General features: G+C 41.6%; 1 protein-coding gene across 1 annotated transcript; it reads left to right on the forward strand.

Moving 5' to 3' along the window:
- Nucleotides 1-514: 514 nt before the first annotated feature.
- Nucleotides 515-15,762, forward strand: WNT5A (Wnt family member 5A). The gene is made up of 4 exons (XM_060239778.1): nt 515-648; nt 1,708-1,973; nt 6,397-6,689; nt 15,171-15,762. The coding sequence occupies exons 1-4, from the start codon at nt 521-523 to the stop codon at nt 15,627-15,629; spliced, it is 1,146 nt and encodes a 381-aa protein (XP_060095761.1). The 5' UTR covers nt 515-520; the 3' UTR covers nt 15,630-15,762.
- The last annotated feature ends 4,042 nt before the right edge of the window (nt 15,763-19,804 follow it).

Here is a 19,804-nt window from a genome sequence, read left to right on the forward strand (position 1 = left end):
CTTCCAGAGTGAGATCCGTTCCGATGATTCCCATCTGGAAGCGGCTCCCATAATTATTGCGCGCAGGGAGGTGGGGGGTAGGAGATGAAGACTTTGTGAATTCGGAGCTGAGCGCTCCAGCTGTCTCTTTCGCTTGCTCGCTCTCGCTCGCTCTCTCCGGCTTCCCTACCCCGCGAACACGCCCGCGATCCGGAGCCTCGGCTCTCTTCCCCACTTGTTGCTTTCCGGCGGCCGGCAAGAAAGCAAACCCAAGGTGCCCGGACGGCTCTCTTTCTCTGTTGGGGAACCGGGTTGGTGGGGAGTGAGGGGGAGGTCGATGCTGCAAGATTTCTGGAAAGGCTGAGTTTTCCTGGTGAGGCTGGGCAAGTGAATGACTTGGAAGGGACTCGGTCTTCTGCTGCTGCGCGCTCCTTCCCTGGGGAAAAGGGCAGTTGCTTCCCAAAGCAACCAGGCTTGGAGCCCACCCCAACCCCCGCCCCGCTAAAGGTCTGCCCCTTCTCTTTCTCCCTTCTAGAAGTCGATGGGAGCCTCAGCCCAAAGTGGAGCGTTGTGGACGTTGGGCAGGGCAATGACGTCCCAGTCCCTCTTCTTGGGTCTGGCCATCTTCTCCTCGCTTCTCCAAGTGGTGATAGAAGCCAGCTCTTGGTGGTAAGCTTTTTACAATCTGTATATACAGACATAAACCCATGGACCAAGCTTCCTTTATGAAACTCTGGAAAAGGAAAGACATAAAAGACGAACAAGGCCGTGATTAGTCTTACAAAAACTGTTGCCATTGATCTCGAGCGAGGAATCAAAATATTCCTCCCATACTTTTAGCAGGGAAATAGGTTTATGGAGTCAGTTAAATCCTGAATGAAGCCCAATTTGTAACAAGATGATTCTTCCAACATCATTGGATCCAAGAGAAAGTAAATGGGAACAAACTTTGTGGTTGTTTTACGTTATGATTGTTATAACTTCTTAATGTCTGTTAAGCTAAGAATTCTTTTCTACTTTCCTTAAATCTTTTTTCTTTAATAAATAATTTGCTAAGGGTTTCCCCTTCCCTCCTTTTACAAACTAGATTCAATCCACTTGTGAATCATTTCTTGGTTGTGCATTTGAAATGTCAGCCTTTTCTGGCACAATCCCTTTATCTAGAAATTCTGTTGTGAGCCACATCTCACTTGCATAGGAATTTTTCAGTTTTTATCAACTGTCAGATTGAACTGTTTGAAGTCAGTTTTCAAGCAGTTGCTTTTAAAAAAAAATCTGGTACATTCTGTCCGACTTGATCTACAAAGTTGTAGGCAGATCATCTTGTATTTTCCTAAAATAAAAATGTGTATGGATAAAAAAAGATTATATGAAACTTGAACGTTAGGAGGAAAGATGTGTTAGAGAGAGGCAAGCATCATATTTAGCAACATAAACTTGATGCTTGTCTCAATAACTTCATGCATATGGTTTGCTTTAACTTTCCAACCATTAAACAAAGCTGAAGATTCTCCCCCTCCCCCCTTTGCACATTTTGGCTGCTCTCCTCAGCACAATAAGGGATTTACTTCCAAGTAAATGTGTTGGAGGCTGAATCCCACATGCATTCATATTTGCAGAATTCACAGACCACATTTAGATCTGAGTTCCACCCTGATCTGTGTTTGCAGAATTCATGACCTGCATTCGAGGCTTTGCCGTGTTAATATAATTTCTCTCTTTACACAGGTCTCTGGGCATGAACCACATGAATCCTATGAACCCTGTTCAGATGCCAGAGGTATACATAATTGGAGCCCAGCCGTTGTGCAGCCAGCTGGCGGGGCTTTCTCAAGGACAGAAGAAACTCTGCCACTTGTACCAGGACCACATGCAGTACATTGGAGAGGGAGCAAAGACGGGGATTAAGGAATGCCAGTATCAGTTCCGCCACAGAAGATGGAATTGTAGCACTGTGGATAATAACTCTGTTTTTGGCAGAGTCATGCAGATAGGTAGGAAGTGCCTTGGAGGATATGTGCGTAGTATTGACTTAATGTTCTGTGTTAAAAGGTCCTGCCAGGTTTCTTACACACCAGTGAAACCTGGCAAGAAAGAAAAAGCATTGCTGCCTCCCACCGCTGGCGATCTCCAGTGGGAAGTAAGCAGCAATGTGAGCCAGCTGGTGAAGTGGAAAGGGAATTCTGTGTTTCCCAGCATGCCTTAATACAGGTTAACATCAAGTCCTATCTCAGTGTGGTAGTGGTGGAAAATGCCACCAGAAATGCAGGGAGAGAAATACAAAGAGGGGCATTACAGGGTCATTTTCATGGCTGGAATAACCAAAACTGTACAACTGAATTCACCTCCAGTTAACCGCATGTCAGTATCTTCTGAACTCTTACTTTTTAATGTGCAGTCCATTCGCACAGTCTTTTGCAGAGCAAAAGCATTTGGGTAATAGCAGAGTTCAGTTTAGCAGTGAAATACGTTGGCATTTGCAACTTGTGTGTTTCTTATGAAGCTAAGTGAATATGTAGGTGGTTGCGTGCCTCAAAGTAATTATTGCTGTCAATTAAAAATGCTGTCATAAGATTTTTCCTATCCTTCTGTTTTGACTCGCGTTGGAAAGCTCATGTCAGCACAAAACTGCCCCCATGTACAATTTAAGGATTTGTTCCTCAAATCCCTTTAGCAAAAAGTTGGGCTTGAAGGCAGTGCACTGATCACTCAGATCTTGAGGGGTTCATCTCCAGTTATAATAACATCTCTATCTCCAAATCCACAGTTCTCTCTTTGCTAACAACTTTTGGAAAATGAACAACTCATAACTTGGGAATAGCAGCAGTTCAGAATGCTAAGAGCTAAATCTAATTCTGAACTCTTCTTTTTGAAACAGGATAGGAAAGGATTGGAATGAGTTTAAAATTAGATTAAAGGTAACTTCATTTATGAATTTAATAGACTTCTGCTTTGCTTGAAGGGATGCTGTTAAGTCACATTGACTCTAGAAGTTAATTTTATGTAAAAATGAGCTTTACAAAAGCTCAGATTAAACATTTTCAGTGCCTTTTTAAAATAAATGCAGTAAGTGAAAACACTTGCTTCTTAATGACTTAAGTATTCTCCGGCAGTCTTGTGTTACAGATGCTGTGGAACTTACAATGTGGATAGATTGCCATTGGCCTGCTCTGAAAACCCAAAACAAATAGAATGGCAGAGGCACTGCATAATTGGAATCTTAAACACCTGCTTCTGATGATGCTAGCAGCTTCTCATAAACCTTACGTTCTTACTGCCAAGCTATGTACAAGCATACAGGAGTGGCACTTTGGTGATGTCTAAATTACCATGGCAAAAAAAAAAATGGCTATAGAAATATTAGAACCACTTTGCATTCATTGCCTATCCATAATATGTCTGCATTTATTTGAGGTGCTATAGCAGGGTAATTAGTCATTTAATTAATTGAAAATAGAGGCATTCAATGTGTGTGTCCAGCTCTTAAAGATTCTGGAAAGGGTATATTCATGGGGGGGGAGTATATGTTGTTGTTTCATAGTGGGGCCTATTTTTGAGATGGGGGAGACAAGAGTTCTACTTCAAATTCCTGCATCTTGCTTACACACACTGCTAATTGCTATAAATCCACTGCTGAGTACAGTTCCCATAGAAGATGGTGTCTGTTAGACCCTGTGTGTTCAAGTTTTTTTTTTTAATTCATTGTTGATAGAATTGCTGGAAAATATAAGGAACTATAAACTTGATCTACCCTATCAAATTCTAGAAATCTGCATGTTATTTTAGGCTCAGGCTGATGTCCAGGTTCCACTGATGTCAATCACTAAATGCTGCTACCTTTGTATTGTTTTTATAAAAATGCATTGTTGCTAAAATAGCAAATTGAAACATGGTTACGGTACCCCAAAAGAATCCTGGTTAGTGAAGGACTGGATCTTTGTACATTCCCTTAGAGTTGTAATCCTGATTGGAGAAAATCAGGACAAACTTTGGCAGGAATGTCAGAGGGATGTGAATCAGTGAGCTATAATATCTTTGGCTTCAATAAAATGTGCTGCTTCTGTGTATCTGAATGATCTTGGAAAGTTCATTGCATAATAAGAGGAACGTATGTTTGTTGTTGGAGGGAGAGAGAGCAATAAACTGCAACAAAGCAATGAGTAATTTTATTCAGGGAAAAAAAAAGTCTGATTGGGCGTCCTGTGGGAGAACGGTTCTACTATCTTGGCTATGATAATGGAATCTGTGCCATGGATTATGAGAGCTTGTCTAAGAAAACAGAACTTGGAATCTTAACATATTTTGGAGTAAATCTGTGAAAAATCAAGGCTGCACTCCTAAGTACAGGTAGGCTGCTTGAATCCCACCAATACCTTTGGATCTCAGTGGCCTAACTCTGTGCAGGGTTAGTAGAAAAGAGCAAGAGTCCAGTAGCACCTTAAAGACTAACAAAATTTATCGCAGGGTATGAGCTTTTGTGAGTCACTTCTCACTTTTTCATGAAAGTTCATACCTGGGCACAAATTTTGTTAGTATTTAAGGTGCTATCGGACTCCTACTCTTTTCTGTTTCTACAGATACAGCTACCCATCTGGATCTGTGCAGGATGGCAGTCCAAAATTCCTTTTGGAGAAAGGTCAGCTGATGTTCTTGCTTGCTTGGAGGCCTTTCTCTGAAAATGGTGTCCGGGGGTAGGGGGGGCGGGTATTTCTTTTCTTCCCTTTGGGAATGGGCACCAAAAATGCATCTAGGGATTCTTTGTGACCATATAGGGAAAGCAAGCATGTTTATGTCTCTCACAGAGTGAGGCTCTTCTAAACCAGACAACATTCAGTGGGCATCAAGGGTTTCAATAATGTCAAGGTTGATACAGCTTGCTTTATTTTATGATTATTGTTTTATTTATTAAAACATTTATACTCTGCCTTTTTATCATGATAATAAATGTGCTTCAAATGGGTTTCTCTGGTCTCTATAAAAAAAAAAAATCATGGCACAGGATAAACTTGCTCAGAAGATTCCTGCTCCCTCTTGAGCAAGTCAGCTTCTTCCACCTGTTGTTTATCTTTATAAGTACACTAATGTCTAACTTTTGGCCTTTATTCACTTTTGAAAGGATTCTTTAAAAAGGGGGAGAAGTTGGGGTAACCTAAATGTAGTATTTTTCTATAATATAGTGAAAGATGGATTAGAGAGTGGCAAAACTCTTATGCAGCTCATTGCAAATCCTAGTGGAGTGGAGATTTTGGAGTTCTTCCATAGTGTGCATAGCAGAGAGTAACTTGAGTCTCATTTTAAGATATAATCAATAGTTGCCATCAGGTTTTTTTGTAAAAGTATAAGTAGCCCTACAAAGACAAAGCTAAATATGCCAAACAGACCAATATAAACAAAAGTGTTGGAGGACTTGTATTGATACAGGTATCTCTTAGAGGCTGGTGTATTTTCAGATATGAATGTTGGTGTGTAGGTGTCTGATCTACTTCTAAAGAAGTCTCTTTTAATATATTTCATAGAACAACTTGTAGCAAAACTTGTCCGAAGCAGCCGGGTTGGTTGTTGGAATGAGCTAATACATATAATTGTCTAAAAAAAATTAGGTCCTTGCTGAAAAGTGCCTCAAGATTATGATTGTAAAACTTGAGGTGCTTAGAATCTTGAGGAGAACCTCTTGGAGTTCAAAAGTTCTTTCACACTGATTCCTTGAGAATCTCTACTATGAAAAGGAGTGAGGATTGGGACCATGATGTTGGTTTCCTTTCTCAAAGAACTGGAAATGTGAGTTTCCAGGAGACCAGAAGCAAACTCTGACTTTGGTGAAATGTATTCCAGCTGTTAATGTGGTGCTCTCTTTCCATGTCAAGTGAAGTTTGTCTAGCTGAATTCTATCTGGGTAAAGTGGGATGAGGTAATGTATTAACAAATGAATTTCCTTTCAAGCTGTCCCACAAGAATGCCCATAATCTGTTTGTCAAAAAATCTGCCATGAAAAACTACTAAAAAATTATAAATCAGTCAATCAATAAGTACACATTATTTCACTCTTTTCATATATGTTCATTATATATGGAACACATTTTTCTCTGTCACTTAATTGGAGAGATGACTAGGCCAGAAACTTCTCCTATGACAGGATCCTTCCTTATTAGCAAAAGTCTTTGATTAGCTGTTTTCAAAACTGATGTTCCAAAAGGAAGTGTTTTGGTGCTGCTTTCCCAATCTGAGCTTTGTTTAATACCCAAAAATCCTGGTGAAATGTTGTATCTTGTTTCTTTTTTGCAATTCACTTTTTTTAAAAAGTACACAGATCATTTGGGGGGGGGGGTTGGGGGAGAAGAGGAAGGTTCATAATGTAATGTCTAAATCCTTATCTTTTGCCCTGTACTGAATAGTGAATCTTTTTGTTTTTCCTTGCAGGCAGCAGGGAGACTGCCTTCACTTATGCTGTCAGTGCTGCTGGAGTGGTCAATGCAATGAGCCGGGCCTGCAGAGAGGGGGAGCTCTCTTCCTGTGGTTGCAGCAGGGCTGCCCGCCCAAAAGATTTACCTCGGGACTGGCTTTGGGGTGGCTGTGGGGACAACCTTGAATATGGCTATCGTTTTGCCAAGGAATTTGTGGATGCCCGTGAGCGAGAAAGAATATATCAGAAAGGATCTTACGAGAGTTCAAGGATCTTGATGAACCTGCATAACAATGAAGCGGGGAGAAGAGTAAGTAGCCAAACAGAACTTTTCCTCCTGCCATTTCCTCTTACGTGAATGCCAGAAGTGTGGTTTCCAAGCACCATTTGGTTTGTTGAATCTGTTATCTCATTGTGATTGTTGGATTTGCAAGGCGAATTTTCATCCTCATTGCTTTCAAGTGAGACTTGATGGCTGAGCTCAGAGATGTTAACAGTACTTTTCTTTAGATACAGAAGAGAAATTGTTAATCAATTTGAATGAGAGAAGGAAGCAACGGAAGGAAGAGAATGAGTCTGTGACAATATAGGGCCATTTGATTAGTTTCCTTCCTTCATATGTGTCTGAAGGTAGGGTTGCCAACTCCAGTTTGGGAAATACCTGGAGATTTTGCAGAGGGCAGGATTTTGGGAGAAGATTTTTTTGGATTTATATCACGCCCTATACTCTGAATCTCAGAGTGGTCACAATCTGCTCTACCTCCCCCCCCCCCAACAAACACCCTGTGAGGTAGGTGGGGCTGAGAGTGCTTTCACAGCACCCAAGGCCATCTCAGCAGGTGCAAGTGGAGGAGTGGGGAATCAAACCCGGTTCTCCCAGATAAGAGTCCGCGCACTTAACCACTACACCAAACTGGGAGGGACCTCACCAGAGTTTAATGCCATAGAGTGTACCCTCCAAAGCAGCCATTTTCTCTGGGGGAACTGATTTCTGTCATTTGGAGATCAGTTGTAATTCCAGGAGATCCAAATGAAAACCCTATCCAGAAGACACCTTTCACTTCAGGATGTTCTAATAAAACTGTTGAAAGGGCAGTGGATTTTATGCAGGATAGAATTTTATGGGTTTATGTTTCCAACTGATTCCAGTTTTCATTGGAGGGGATCAATGAAGCACCATGATTCCCAGAGTGAAACCTTATTCTGTGTGTGTGTGTGGCTATTCTTCTTCTTCTTCCTTGTGAGGCTGTGAAAAAAAGGCCCCTTCACTATATTATTAGAAAACATGTTCTTCTGTGGTGGAAGTTCGGTTTTTATGGCTTTTTTAATCTTCAAAATCTTTTAAACGAAAGAGTGTAAACTTCATTTTATTGCTCTGGAGTGAAGGAGCCAAAGTCATTATTTTCCTAGAACGGATGGTGCCAGGAGTAGTCGGCTGGAGACTTTAGACTCACGTTTCAAGGTGAATTAGGATGAAGGATAATTGAAAATTAATAGCATTTAAATGTGAGAAGAAGGCATCTGAAAGCAATGGAAAGGCCGATTTGCTGAAGAAAAATGACTTTTCACAGTTGCCTACATAGCCTTTCAGTGGTTCCTTGCTCTCCCACCCCTTTTGCTCTCCCTTCCTGCCGTGCCATTTGGCAGAGTTTGAACTCCCCTCCCCCCTTTCAGTGCTGGGTGGAAGTGGCATTTAGCATCCACCTTAATGTGTCAGACCCCAGGATATTTGGGGCTATGTCAACATTGACTCATGTCTATTTATACAGGGTAAATTATCAAGGCCTCTTTGCCAAGGCTTTACAAAGAGGATATTGCGATGTATGCCGGTCCTTCACCCAAACTTGTTCAGGGGTTTTCAGGCTTAGCTGGAGTCTCTGTGCCATGCATTAAGCTTGGTGTGGAAGGGACCTTGGAACCAAGAGTGGAAAGTCTGCTGTTGGAGCTGCCTGCCTTTCTTGGAGAATGGAAGGAAAAGAAAATGCTGATCTCTAATGCAAGCCTAGCATTTGTAGGCCAGTCAATTGTGTGACTAGTCAGGAATGATTTATTCAAAGCTTGTTAGAAAGATAAATTTAAGGAACTACTCTGGCTGGGGTCTAGGGGGTTGTGTGGAGACCCATTTCTCTTTTTGGAATGTTTCACCTGTAGCTCACCTCTCATACAACTTCTCTTTAACTGCCCTTGAGATTTTAAAGAAACCCAAACATTTCTGAAATTACATAAAATGGCCATTCAAAGGGAAATTGGCACCAGTGCATGCAGAGTATCCCCCTTACCAGCACTCCCTTTGAACCACTGTTCTGCCTAACCCCTCCTAAGCTAAGAGTATGAGTCAATCAATGTTAGAGGCTTTTAACAGCCATTTATTTCAATGGAAGCAAATTTAAGTGTCTGCTTTAATCTCTTCAACTGTAACCAGTAGCATTTAAATGTGCCTGGATTAGGCCCTGCTTTTTTTTTTAAATAGAGGTTAAAGAGAAGATTGGAGAGTCAAGAGGGATAATTCTGAAAGATAAAACTCTGGTGGGAAATAGTGTACACTCCATAAGTGGTGTTGTTCTGAATCCTAGCCGACAGGCACAATTCTGCAGCAGTTAACAGAGATTGAGTCCCGTGGCATTGATTTCACTGGGATTTGCTCATATATATATATATAGTTTGCTGGATTGTATTTTTAAAATTATTTTTACACCAGTCTTTCAATAGTTCAAGAAGTAGCATTTTAAAATGCACACATTACCATTATAAAAGAGAACCACAGAAATCACTCTAAAGCCAGCAGGCAGCTACCTTCCTCATCATTCTTCTCCCTTTCACTGGCTACTATTTATTACTGGCAGTGTTTTTGCATGTCAGTTCAGAATTAGTTCCTCTTAACTAGAGCCAATGGGGGATCAGTTCAGATTACATCTGAAGTCGCTCATGTTAAAGTTCGTTCCATTCTGAGCTCCAGGCCTAGTTGTGTGATCATCAGGACTGTGACAACAGCTGGGCATCATGTTTGTTGGGTCCCTTTGTTTCCTTCAAATTTACTTTCCTGGAGCAGAAAAGGAAAGGGTGGCACAAAGGGATAGCTGTTTCTTAGCTCCCCTGACATTTATCACCAGATGTTTCCTAGTGCAAAGATCTCTGGGTTGGGCCCTTGGAGGTCTTAGTAAGGGTCCAGAAATGCTAGCAAATTATAATTCCCAGAAACCTGTACACTAGGGCTGCCAAGTCCCCACTAGGGGCGGAGGATCCCTCAGTTTGGCAGGCCCCTATCTACCTGCAGGGAGGAGGCTGCCAGGGGGATTCCCACCCCCCAAAGAGTCCAGTCACCATGCAGCATGTGTGGTGCTTGGAAGTGACACATGGGATGCACCAGGCATGCTACACGAGAGGTTCTAGGAATTAATGGAGAACTCTATGGTTTCTTGTGGGATGCTCTAGCAATTTGGGGGAAAACTCTATGGCAGAGGTGGCCAAGGGTAGCTCTCCAGATGTTTTTTGCCTACAACTCCCATCAGCCCCACCAGCATGGCCAATGGTATGACTCCCCCCCCATATTGCTAGAGTGTCCCCCATGTGAAACCATAGAGTTTCCTGCAAATTCCTAGAGCATCCCAGCATGGCATGTCTGGCATGATACATATCTTCCTGGTGATGTCATCATGCCCTGTGTGCCAAGTGCACATGAAAAAAGTCCCCCAGTGGCAGCTGCCAGACTAGGACTGATTCTATAGATCTAGCAAGCTAAGCAGGGTCAGCCTTTGTCAGTACTTGGATGGGAGACTACCAAGGAAGCCCATAGTTTCTATGCAGGGTCAGGCAATGGAATACTCATGTTCTGCTGGTGAGGTGGGTGGGAGGGAGCCCTCCAGGAGGTGGGCATGGCTCTGTCCATGGCAACATTGTTGATGCAGTGACATCACACAGAAGTGATGCCATCACATCGGTGATGTCATGTGGGATGCTCTGGATTGAAGGCAAAACTCTGGTAAATTTGCCCTCAAATCAGAGTATCACTAACATGATGATGTTACTTCCATGTTACATCATCACAGTTTGTGGTGGGGTTTTCCCTGCTGGCCAGTTGGCTGGAAGTGGGAAGGAGCACATGGAATTGGGGGATCCCCTGTTCCCACCTGGGAACTAGTAACCTTACAACTGTTGCCTTGAAAATGCTACAGGGTTGCCATAAGTTGATTGTGACTTGACAGCAAAAACAAAAAGATTTAGGATCTAATAGAAATTCAAGAAACAGTCCTGCCCATCACTGATAATGGAAATAAAACTTGGAGGATAGGAATGGGCTAGGGCTGTTCAGAATGGAGCCAAGTTATATTCATGAGCTGAACCAAAATTCAAAGGGATCTTGGCTTGGATTACAGTCAGTTTGGTGTTTCTCAGTGGGATCACTTCTGTATCTTCCCTCCCATTTAAAGATTTCTTCTCCATCCTCATTCATTACTTAGTCAGCAGCAAGTCTGGCCACTGGAAATATACTGTACTGATCCCCTATTCCATACTAGAACCATAAAGCAATATTTTGAGGTTGAGAACAAAAGATGTTTAGTGGCTTTTTGAAGATTCACAGGGTAATTGAAGCATAAGCTTTTGTGAGCCTGCTTAATCAGGTACCCAGTCAAATGCATGAAACAGTAGGAATAAAATGGGGGATGTCTCCAGTATGTTTAAGCTTGTTCTTCCTTCAAGAAGCTCATGACTATCCTCACATCCTATGCTTATTCTCAAAACAACTCTATGAGATAAGTTAGGCTGAGAAACTGGATTGGACCAGAGTCACCAAGTGAGCTTCATGGCAAAGTGGGGATTTGAACTCAGCTCTCAAAGCTCCTAGTCTGACACTATCCTCTACATTATGCTAGCTTTCTGTGCTTTGTGACACCACTATGTAAAGGAATACATGTATTACTAAAAATGCTGACTCTATTCTTCAACAAAGGAACGTTAAGGGAAGAGTCCAGTGTGAAATTTCTGAATTAGAATTGATTATATATTGATTATCTCAACCAGTAGTTAAACAGACCTGACACCTTCAAGACAATTCCAAAAGGATAGCCATGTTAGTTTGTTGCAGGAAAGTGAATTACAGGAAAGTAAAGCAGAAATCATGTAGAATCTTTTAGACTAACCAGGTTTATTTCAACATAAGCTTTTGTGAGTACATTGGAATATGTTTGTGTACATATGTATCTTATTTGAGGTTAACTTTGGTTAGCCACACCAATATTCCCTCTAAGCCATACCAATATTCCCTCTAAGCCATACCAATATTCCCTCTAAGCCATGCCATCTTGTAAGCAAAAATTCTGTTTTGTGAGCAACTAGCATTAAAGTTGTGAGCAAGCCTACATTTGACTATTATGTAAATTAGTTTTTTAGAAGATTATTAGGCATTGATATGTACTGTAGAGTTATTGAAGGCATAAGTTTTTGTGTGCACACACAGTTCTTCAGATACAATGAAATGGAAAATACTAGTCCATACATATAGGCAAAAGGGTGAGCAGTAAATTAGCATACAGCATAATGAAAGTGTTTAACAGATTCAAGGACCAAACAGGAATAACAACCTTAGTTTATATGGTCACTATTTATTTGGGTTCAGTTATTGGTGGTGGTGGGGGACATAGACATGTCAAAATTGGAGATATATGGGCAGCTCTATCCTTAATTGTGACATGTTATTTCTGTTTGGTTCTTGAATGTGTTTGGTTCTTGAATCTGTTATGGTAATTTACTGCCCCACCTTTAATATATGTATGGACTGGTATTTTCCATTTCATTGTATCTGAAAAGGTGTGCATGCACATGAAAGGTTATACCTTGAATACAATTTTGTTGGTCATAAAGGTGCCACCAGACTAGGGTTGCTAGGTCCTACCTGGCTGCTGATGGGAGAGTTCCTTCATGCATGCTTTGTGCACAGTGCAGTTACATCACCCAAAACATCATGTGGGGTTGCTCTAGCATTTTGGTATAAAAACTCTATGATGCCATAGAGTTTTATACCAAAATGCTAGAGCGTCCCTGTGCAATGTGCAATGTACGTAATTGTGCTGGGCACATTGGATGCTGTTGGCGCTCTGGGCCAGCTGGTTGGAGGCCCCAAAATCAAGGGAAAACCTACCTCCAGCAGGAGATTGGGAACACTGTAGTTCTGCTACTTCAGACCAACACGGCTGCCCACCTGAATCTACCGTAAAGTTGTAAGATGAAATTAGATCTTGCACAGTTTTATTGAAATGGATTAATTTTCTGTTCTTGCTTTGTACTATATCTCTATAAAATAAAATCCAATTCAAACTTCGTATGCAAATTGTCCTTACACCGGGATCATTTTGGCTGCCCCTTTTCAAAGAAGGCAACAGAAAAGCACACAGCAGCCATAACACTACTACAGATTTACGCTACGATATTTTGACATTTGCACTTTTATTGTGAATTAGCTTCTTAGCAATCTCCCATGTAGAAACAGCATCTGCCACTACTACAGCACCCTGAGTTGACATTTCTGCAAGCCTTCCCTCAAGAATGCCTTCTTGGGTCATCACAGACACGTTTGACAACCCCCTCATTTAAAGTTTTATTGATGTACATCCCTTTGCATACAATTCCAGTGCATCTGACATCTCTGCTGTGGGGATCCTTTCAGCAAAATGCATGCCTGTTCAAAGTACACATGTCGTCCTTGACACACGGACTGCATGTTCTTTGCTACATTAAAGTGCTTTCCCCTGTTACGATTTGCCATGCTTTAAGGAGGAGTTTTAAACTAAGTGTTTGCAGAGGGGAGGGGGAATACAGATCTTGGTAATTTAACACTATTCTCCACTACTACTCCCTTTTATGTGCCTTAAACAAACAGTGCTTGGAGACCAAGATGGTTACTCCAAAACAAGCACTCTGGAGGTTGCTGTTCAACTGAGCAAGCCCCTTTGGTGGGGGAGCCTCTCTGCTGGGCCAAAGATGGTCTCTGTGCATCTGCCCCTCATTGCTTACATCTCTGCTGGAGCTCTTGACATGGAAGACCATCTTCACTCTGCAAAAAAGTGGAAAAGTTATGTGGTGAAGCTTCTTCCCCAGGCTGGGGTTGCTTAGCAACCTTGCATTGCATCCACACCATGCACCGCCAACTTCCTCCAGTGCTGCTGGTGCACCCCTTAGGAGGCTAGCAGTAGGAGGTGCAGCCCCACCATGCTTTTTGTGCCTTTCTGCCATTTCTTCCTCAGCTGTTGCTACTGCCACTGCCTAGCCAATCTTGAGCTTCCATGTTCTTCTGCTCCATTTATGTGCTGCCTCTCAGGAAGCTCCCTCACTGTGCACAAACTACTGATGGGTAGTGAAGGAGGGGGGAAGGGAAAGAGGGTGGGAGGAAATTGCCCATAGCTCATGCAGTGTGAGAGGAGGATGAGCACTGCTTCCCAGGTGCTGTAGTACCTTGGAGCACAAGGAGATGCATGGAGATCTCTCCCAGACTGTGTTGCCCTGCGCTGAGATGAAAATTTATGTGCTCAGGGCTTAAAAGTAGTGCATGAGTGAACATTAATATACTTTGGTGGAAACACTGGCCATAACTATAGCTCGTAGTAGCCTACATTGTTATCAGATTCTGGGGGCTTCCTTGCAAAAGCTTGTCTGTTAATTTTAATGGTGGAAGCAGATCTGTGTCAATTTGAACTAGGTAGCCAGGGTATGCTGTAGTTCCATATGTTCATTAGAGTGGTTGTTTATTAAAAGCTTTGAGGGCATTTCTTCTGTGATAACCTAGAAACAACCAAGTTAGAAAACAGACCACCATTTCAATCAGTCTGCTTCCCAGTCCTATTTCACTCATTGTAGCTGTTACAACACATGGAAGCTACTTTAAATTGCTTCAAGTGGTGGCCATCACCATGTGGTGGGTTGCCAGATTCAAACAGCTCACCCACCGCATGGGCTTATCAAGTTTAAATATGACATAAGGGGCTACTTGTGAGCATAGGTCCACTAATGCTATAGCAGGATTAGGGGTCATCTTCTGTGATCCTTTTAACTAATGATACTAAGGACTGAGCTTGGATTTTCTATGTTCAAAGACGTATGTTATGCTATGGTATGTCCTTCCCTCTTCTTGCTAATCCAAATGCCTGGGGGAGGGAGGATACAGAAAAATTGCCCAATTAATGTGGTAAGCCACTTTGTGAAAACAGCTTTCCACACAGTACTTTATGGCACCCTCCAGTGGGGACAGTACCGGCTCTGAGAACACCAGGAGCACTGCAAAATAAACATGATTCTGTTTTGAGGTCTATTAAATATATTACATATATTACCGTATATTACATATACTGTCCCCATGAATTGAGAAAGTTATGCATTTTAAGTAACTGATATACTACAGGGAAGGCTTTGTTACTATCTTGGAGATACATTACAAACATCCCTTTGTCTTGTGCAACTGTTATTGACAATTCAACTGAGTAATCCCAAATATTTTGACAAGCAGACCATGCTGAGGTTCCTCTTTCTGTAGGACATCCTGCATTTGCTACTTATCAGCTGAGAGTTAGGCAATTCATTTTTGTAAAGGAAACAAATTCCTCACAATAAGCGCTACTTGACATTTCTAAGCTTGCATACACTTCAGAAAAGTGACCATAGTGAGACAGGGAGGGACATGCTGTAGACTGTGATGTCTTACTGTTGGGAAGGCCATGCTGAAGTTGTTCTCTGTTATGCTTGAGGCACAGTACATTTTGCAGCAGTTGCACTGACCTTTTCCCTCTTTTTCCATTGCCTTTAGACGGTGTATAGCTTGGCAGACGTGTCCTGTAAATGTCATGGTGTGTCTGGATCCTGCAGTTTGAAGACCTGTTGGCTACAGTTAGCAGACTTCCGCAAAGTTGGTGATGCTCTGAAGGAGAAATATGATAGTGCAGCAGCTATGAAACTCAACACCCGGGGCAAGCTGGTGCAGGTGAACAGCCGCTTCAATGCTCCAACCATCCATGACCTTGTGTACATTGATCCCAGCCCAGACTACTGTGTGCGCAATGAGAGCACTGGTTCCCTGGGGACGCAGGGCCGGCTCTGCAATAAGACTTCTGAAGGCATGGACGGCTGTGAACTCATGTGTTGTGGGCGAGGCTATGACCAGTTCAAGACAGTGCAGACAGAACGCTGCCACTGCAAGTTCCATTGGTGCTGCTATGTGAAATGCAAGAAGTGCACAGAAATTGTGGACCAGTTTGTCTGCAAATAGGTGGGGTTGGGTGGGAGGAGCTCTTCCAGTCTACCAGCAGGGGTTGCTGTCCTAAGATGATTTCTGCTCTTATTTATAGAGCCCAATGGGTTGCTTTCCTTGTTTATATATTAAAAAAAAACTTTTTTTACAAAGAGAAGTGATGGGAAAATGTTACTGCACCCAGCTAAGACTGTGCATAGTTTTATATTTTTTGAAACAGTGGAGGAGAACTTGAGAGAATATTTATTTTACACTACCAGAATTAAGACTTAAAATAAAAATAGAGTAGTTAAAGGGAAATTCAGCCTATCCTCATATAGTTTCATGAATAACACAGTACATGTGCAGTAGATAAGGTGTTTGATTGGTCCGGAGCATGATCCATATGGACTCAGTGACATGCCGGTCTGAACATGGTGTTTCTTCTTAGCTTTAGTGACCAAAAAGAATGGGAACAGTCAGATGTAACTCTGATTGGTATGTCCAGAAGGCTTAGAATGGAAGCTGCCTTAGCATTGGCCATGTGGCAGCAAGAAGAAATGGATGGCATACATGTTCATCTATGCTTCTCAGTAACACTGAAAGGCCCATTAATTTAACATGGTGTTTTGCATTTATATTTGGCATTCCTGTGATAATGCATTGTGTGGACAGGACTGGAAATGAAAGACCTCCATGACAGTAAATTCCAGCTTGCTTGCTGGCATCATTCACACAATGTATTTTCTCAGGAGCTGCAGGGGACAGGAGGAAACATAATTTGGGGAATGGGATAAGGTTAATTTTTTGCTTCCAGCAACTAGCAAAACTAATGGGCAGAACATGCACCTCTGTGTATGATCAAAGCAGACTTTGGAATATATCCACTTGAAGTAGAATGTGCCCTTCTCATGCACATTTAGCAAGCCTTTACTGCCTTACTTAAAAAGAATATCAAAGAGTTAGTTGTGGAATTTTCTGCACAGTGTGGACTAGATGATGGCACTGGAGAGGAAACGGCAGTGCTATTGTGTTTGAAAAGTCTTTTTTTAAAAAAAAAAATCCACATCCTCATTTGAAAACAGTTTTTCCCTTTTTTTTAAAAAAAAATGGTGTCAGTACTTGGATCCCTTTTGAGACAAGAGTTGAGTGACAGCCACTGTGGAATATTGGAAACATTGAGTTGATGATGCAGTACTTGGATGTTTTCCTAAGGGGTTCAATTGCAACAATGCCTACTTTATCATCCTCTGTCCTTCAGAAAAACAACCACAACAAAAAACTGCACAGTGCTTTAGAAATATATTGCAGCTATGCACAAACTGCTCAGACTGTATTTGAGCGGTTTACTTATATATGGGAAAACTATGGTCTGCTGGTGTCTCAAACCCTTTTTTATACATATATGTTGTCAGTACAAACCAATGATTTTTTTTAAAAAATATATAAAACAGTTCCAAGTTGCCAGGACATTTTTTTTTGTTTAGACTAAATGTATTATTGTCTTCTGCCCCCCATAGCCCTTTTCATAATCTAACAGGTCACTTAGAGATCAATCTTAAACAGGTTGACTCAGAATTCTATTCAAGTCTGTTTGTGAGACTTACTCCCAGGAAAGTGTTCTCAGCTCTAGCATTTTTAAGGATGTTTCTTTAAGTTAGATTCCAGCCCCTTTCACTAGGGCTGTCAATCCCCAGGTGGAGGCAGGGGATCCCCGGTTTGGAGACTTACTCCCAAGAAAGTGTTCTCACCACTAGCATTGTTAAGGGTGTTTCTTTAAGATAGATTTCAGCCCCTTTCGCTAGGGCTGCCAATCCCCAGGTGGAGGCAGGGGATCCCCTGGTTTGGAGGCTTTCCCCCTGCTTCAGGGTTATCAGAAAGCAAGGGGGTGATGTCTGCTGGGTACTCCATTATTCCCTATGGAGACTGATTCCCGTAGGGTTTAATAAAAAAATTCATCTGTGAGTATCTGGGGCTCTGGGGGAGTTGTTTTTTGAGCTAGAGGCACCAAAATTTCAGTATAGCATTTAGTTACTCTCCTTAAAATACCCCCCAAATTTCAAAAAGATTGGACCAGAGAGTCCAATTCTATGAGCTCAAAAGAAGGTGCCCCTATCCTTTATCATTCCAAATGAAACAAAGGCATTTAAAAGGAGCATGGTCCCTTTAAATGTGATGGCCAGAACTCCCTTCAGAGTTCAGTTGTGCTTGCCACACCCTTGCTTCTGGCTTCACCCCCAAAGTCTCCTGGCTTCACCTCCAAAGTCCCCAGATATTTCTTGAGTTGGATTTGGCAGCCCTACCTTTTGCAGAGTGTCCTAACAGATGGACAGGGCTTTTTTTTGTAGCAGGAACTACTTTTCATATTAGGCCACATGCCCCTGACGTAGCCAATCCTTCAAGAGCTTACAGGGCTCTTAGTACAGGGCCTACTGTAAACTCCAGGAGGATTGGCTACATCATGATGCGTGGCCTAACATGCAAAGGAGTTCCTGCTACAAAAAAGCCCTGCGTATGGATATTGAAAAATTAATCAGTCACAAATTCATTTCAGTTTTTGTCAGATGACCAAGAAGAATCTAGTGATCCTAGTTATTAGATCTTCTTGTATACTCTTCCAGTATGAGCTGTGTACAGAATTCATAATGCATCAATTTACACTGGCTAACAACCTTCCTTCTAGTTTTTACCTTTCCTGCAAGGGCATTATTGCTGATAATGGAAACAGATGTATGAAGGTTTCCCAGACAAATAGTGGCCCAGCGTCCCCACCAAAGGAGAAATCTGTTTGCTTTTCCCTCTTGCCACAAACTCACTGTGTGTTTTTTCATTGCTTCCAACAGCTCTCCCCAAACTCATTCTGCTCACTAAATGCAATGTCTGGCTTCCATCTTAGAATTACCATACTGGAAGCTTTAATTTCTCACAAGCCTACAAGCTGCCACATTAATTCTGTCATGATGATCATCTTTTAAAATGATGATTGCTCTTAATTTATTGTGCAAAGAAATCTTTAACTCTATGGTTCCTGGTATTTACAAACCAATGTCAACATTTAAAAAATAAAGCACTACTTCATTGAATATGTCACTTTTGGTTTTTATTATAAAAAAACCATAATCCTTTTTAATACATTGAATCACCTATTCTTTATAATGGCTCCTCTCTGTGAGCAGAGAGAAGTCTAATGATCCTAGCTATTAAAAATGCTATTTAATGTAAAATATTTCACTTGTGTTCATCAGATATTATGTAAATCTTCTATGTCCTCTTCTTTGTTCTGTACATTTAATGTACATATTTCCATCTTGTGTGATTGTATATTTCACTGGGGTTTTTTTTAAAGGCTTATGCCATAATGGAAGATAGACTATAAGAATAAAATGTTGGTTATATATTGGGGAGGTAGTTTTTAATTCTTTTAGAAAAGGATTTGTTAAACAGTAAATAATGCTGATGGAAAAAATACTATGTGGCAAAGGAGAAGACCAGTAGCACTTACACTGATCCTGAATTGTATCACTTAGAGGGCAATCCTAAGCAACTTACTGTTATAAATACTTGGAGTCAGTGAAGAGTTTTGTGTAACCCTGAGGTTTCTGCTACATTGCATTAGGATTTTGAAAGCTCTCAGTCTTCAGATAGTGAACTCCCTCCACCCCCAGTCTAGCTAGGGGTTACACAGATGAGAATACAAGTGTACAAATTAATCCTGTATGTGCAGTTCCCTATTGCTGATTCAGTAGCTGGCACAGCCCTTTTAAAAACTAAAATCCTGCTGATACAGGAGGTAGAACTGACTTTGGTCTGCACGCTGTTTCCTTTTCTCTGCCAAACAACAGATTGTTGAGATTTTAGCTCTTAAAAAGAGGGACTTCTCAGGTACATCCCCAGCTGTCGTGGGCTATTTATGTGTTATATTTGCCATGCACTTTTAAAACAGGGAACAAAAGAAATTCATGAGGATCAAAAGTGAGCATGAATGAATGGATCTTCTTTTTTAAAAAAGGGTTTTAATTTAATTGCATGGAAGAGAGCACAGGTTAGCTTCAGTCAGCATTGCTGCCCACTAAGTTGCTTGGGATCTAGTTGCTCAGGGTCTATAACTATGGTTTTCAAAACTGGCAGTGTGCATTCCCTAAAACAGAGCAAAACAAACAAGGTTGTCCGTGACACCATTCATAATTTCATCTGTGTGTGCTATGTTCTGAACA

Source organism: Heteronotia binoei, chromosome 5, assembly GCF_032191835.1.
Source record: "Heteronotia binoei isolate CCM8104 ecotype False Entrance Well chromosome 5, APGP_CSIRO_Hbin_v1, whole genome shotgun sequence".
Classification (NCBI taxonomy): Eukaryota; Metazoa; Chordata; class Lepidosauria; order Squamata; family Gekkonidae; genus Heteronotia; species Heteronotia binoei.

What these genes read in the sequence shown, in the direction of transcription:
- WNT5A (XM_060239778.1), top strand. Translation starts at nt 521, where the DNA reads ATGGGAGCCTCAGCCCAAAGTGGAGCGTTGTGGACGTTGGGCAGGGCA. An exon ending in ATAGAAGCCAGCTCTTGGTG is followed by an intron (nt 649 to 1,707) that starts GTAAGCTTTTTA and finishes CTCTTTACACAG; the next exon opens with GTCTCTGGGCATGAACCACA. An exon ending in ACAATGAAGCGGGGAGAAGA is followed by an intron (nt 6,690 to 15,170) that starts GTAAGTAGCCAA and finishes CATTGCCTTTAG; the next exon opens with ACGGTGTATAGCTTGGCAGA.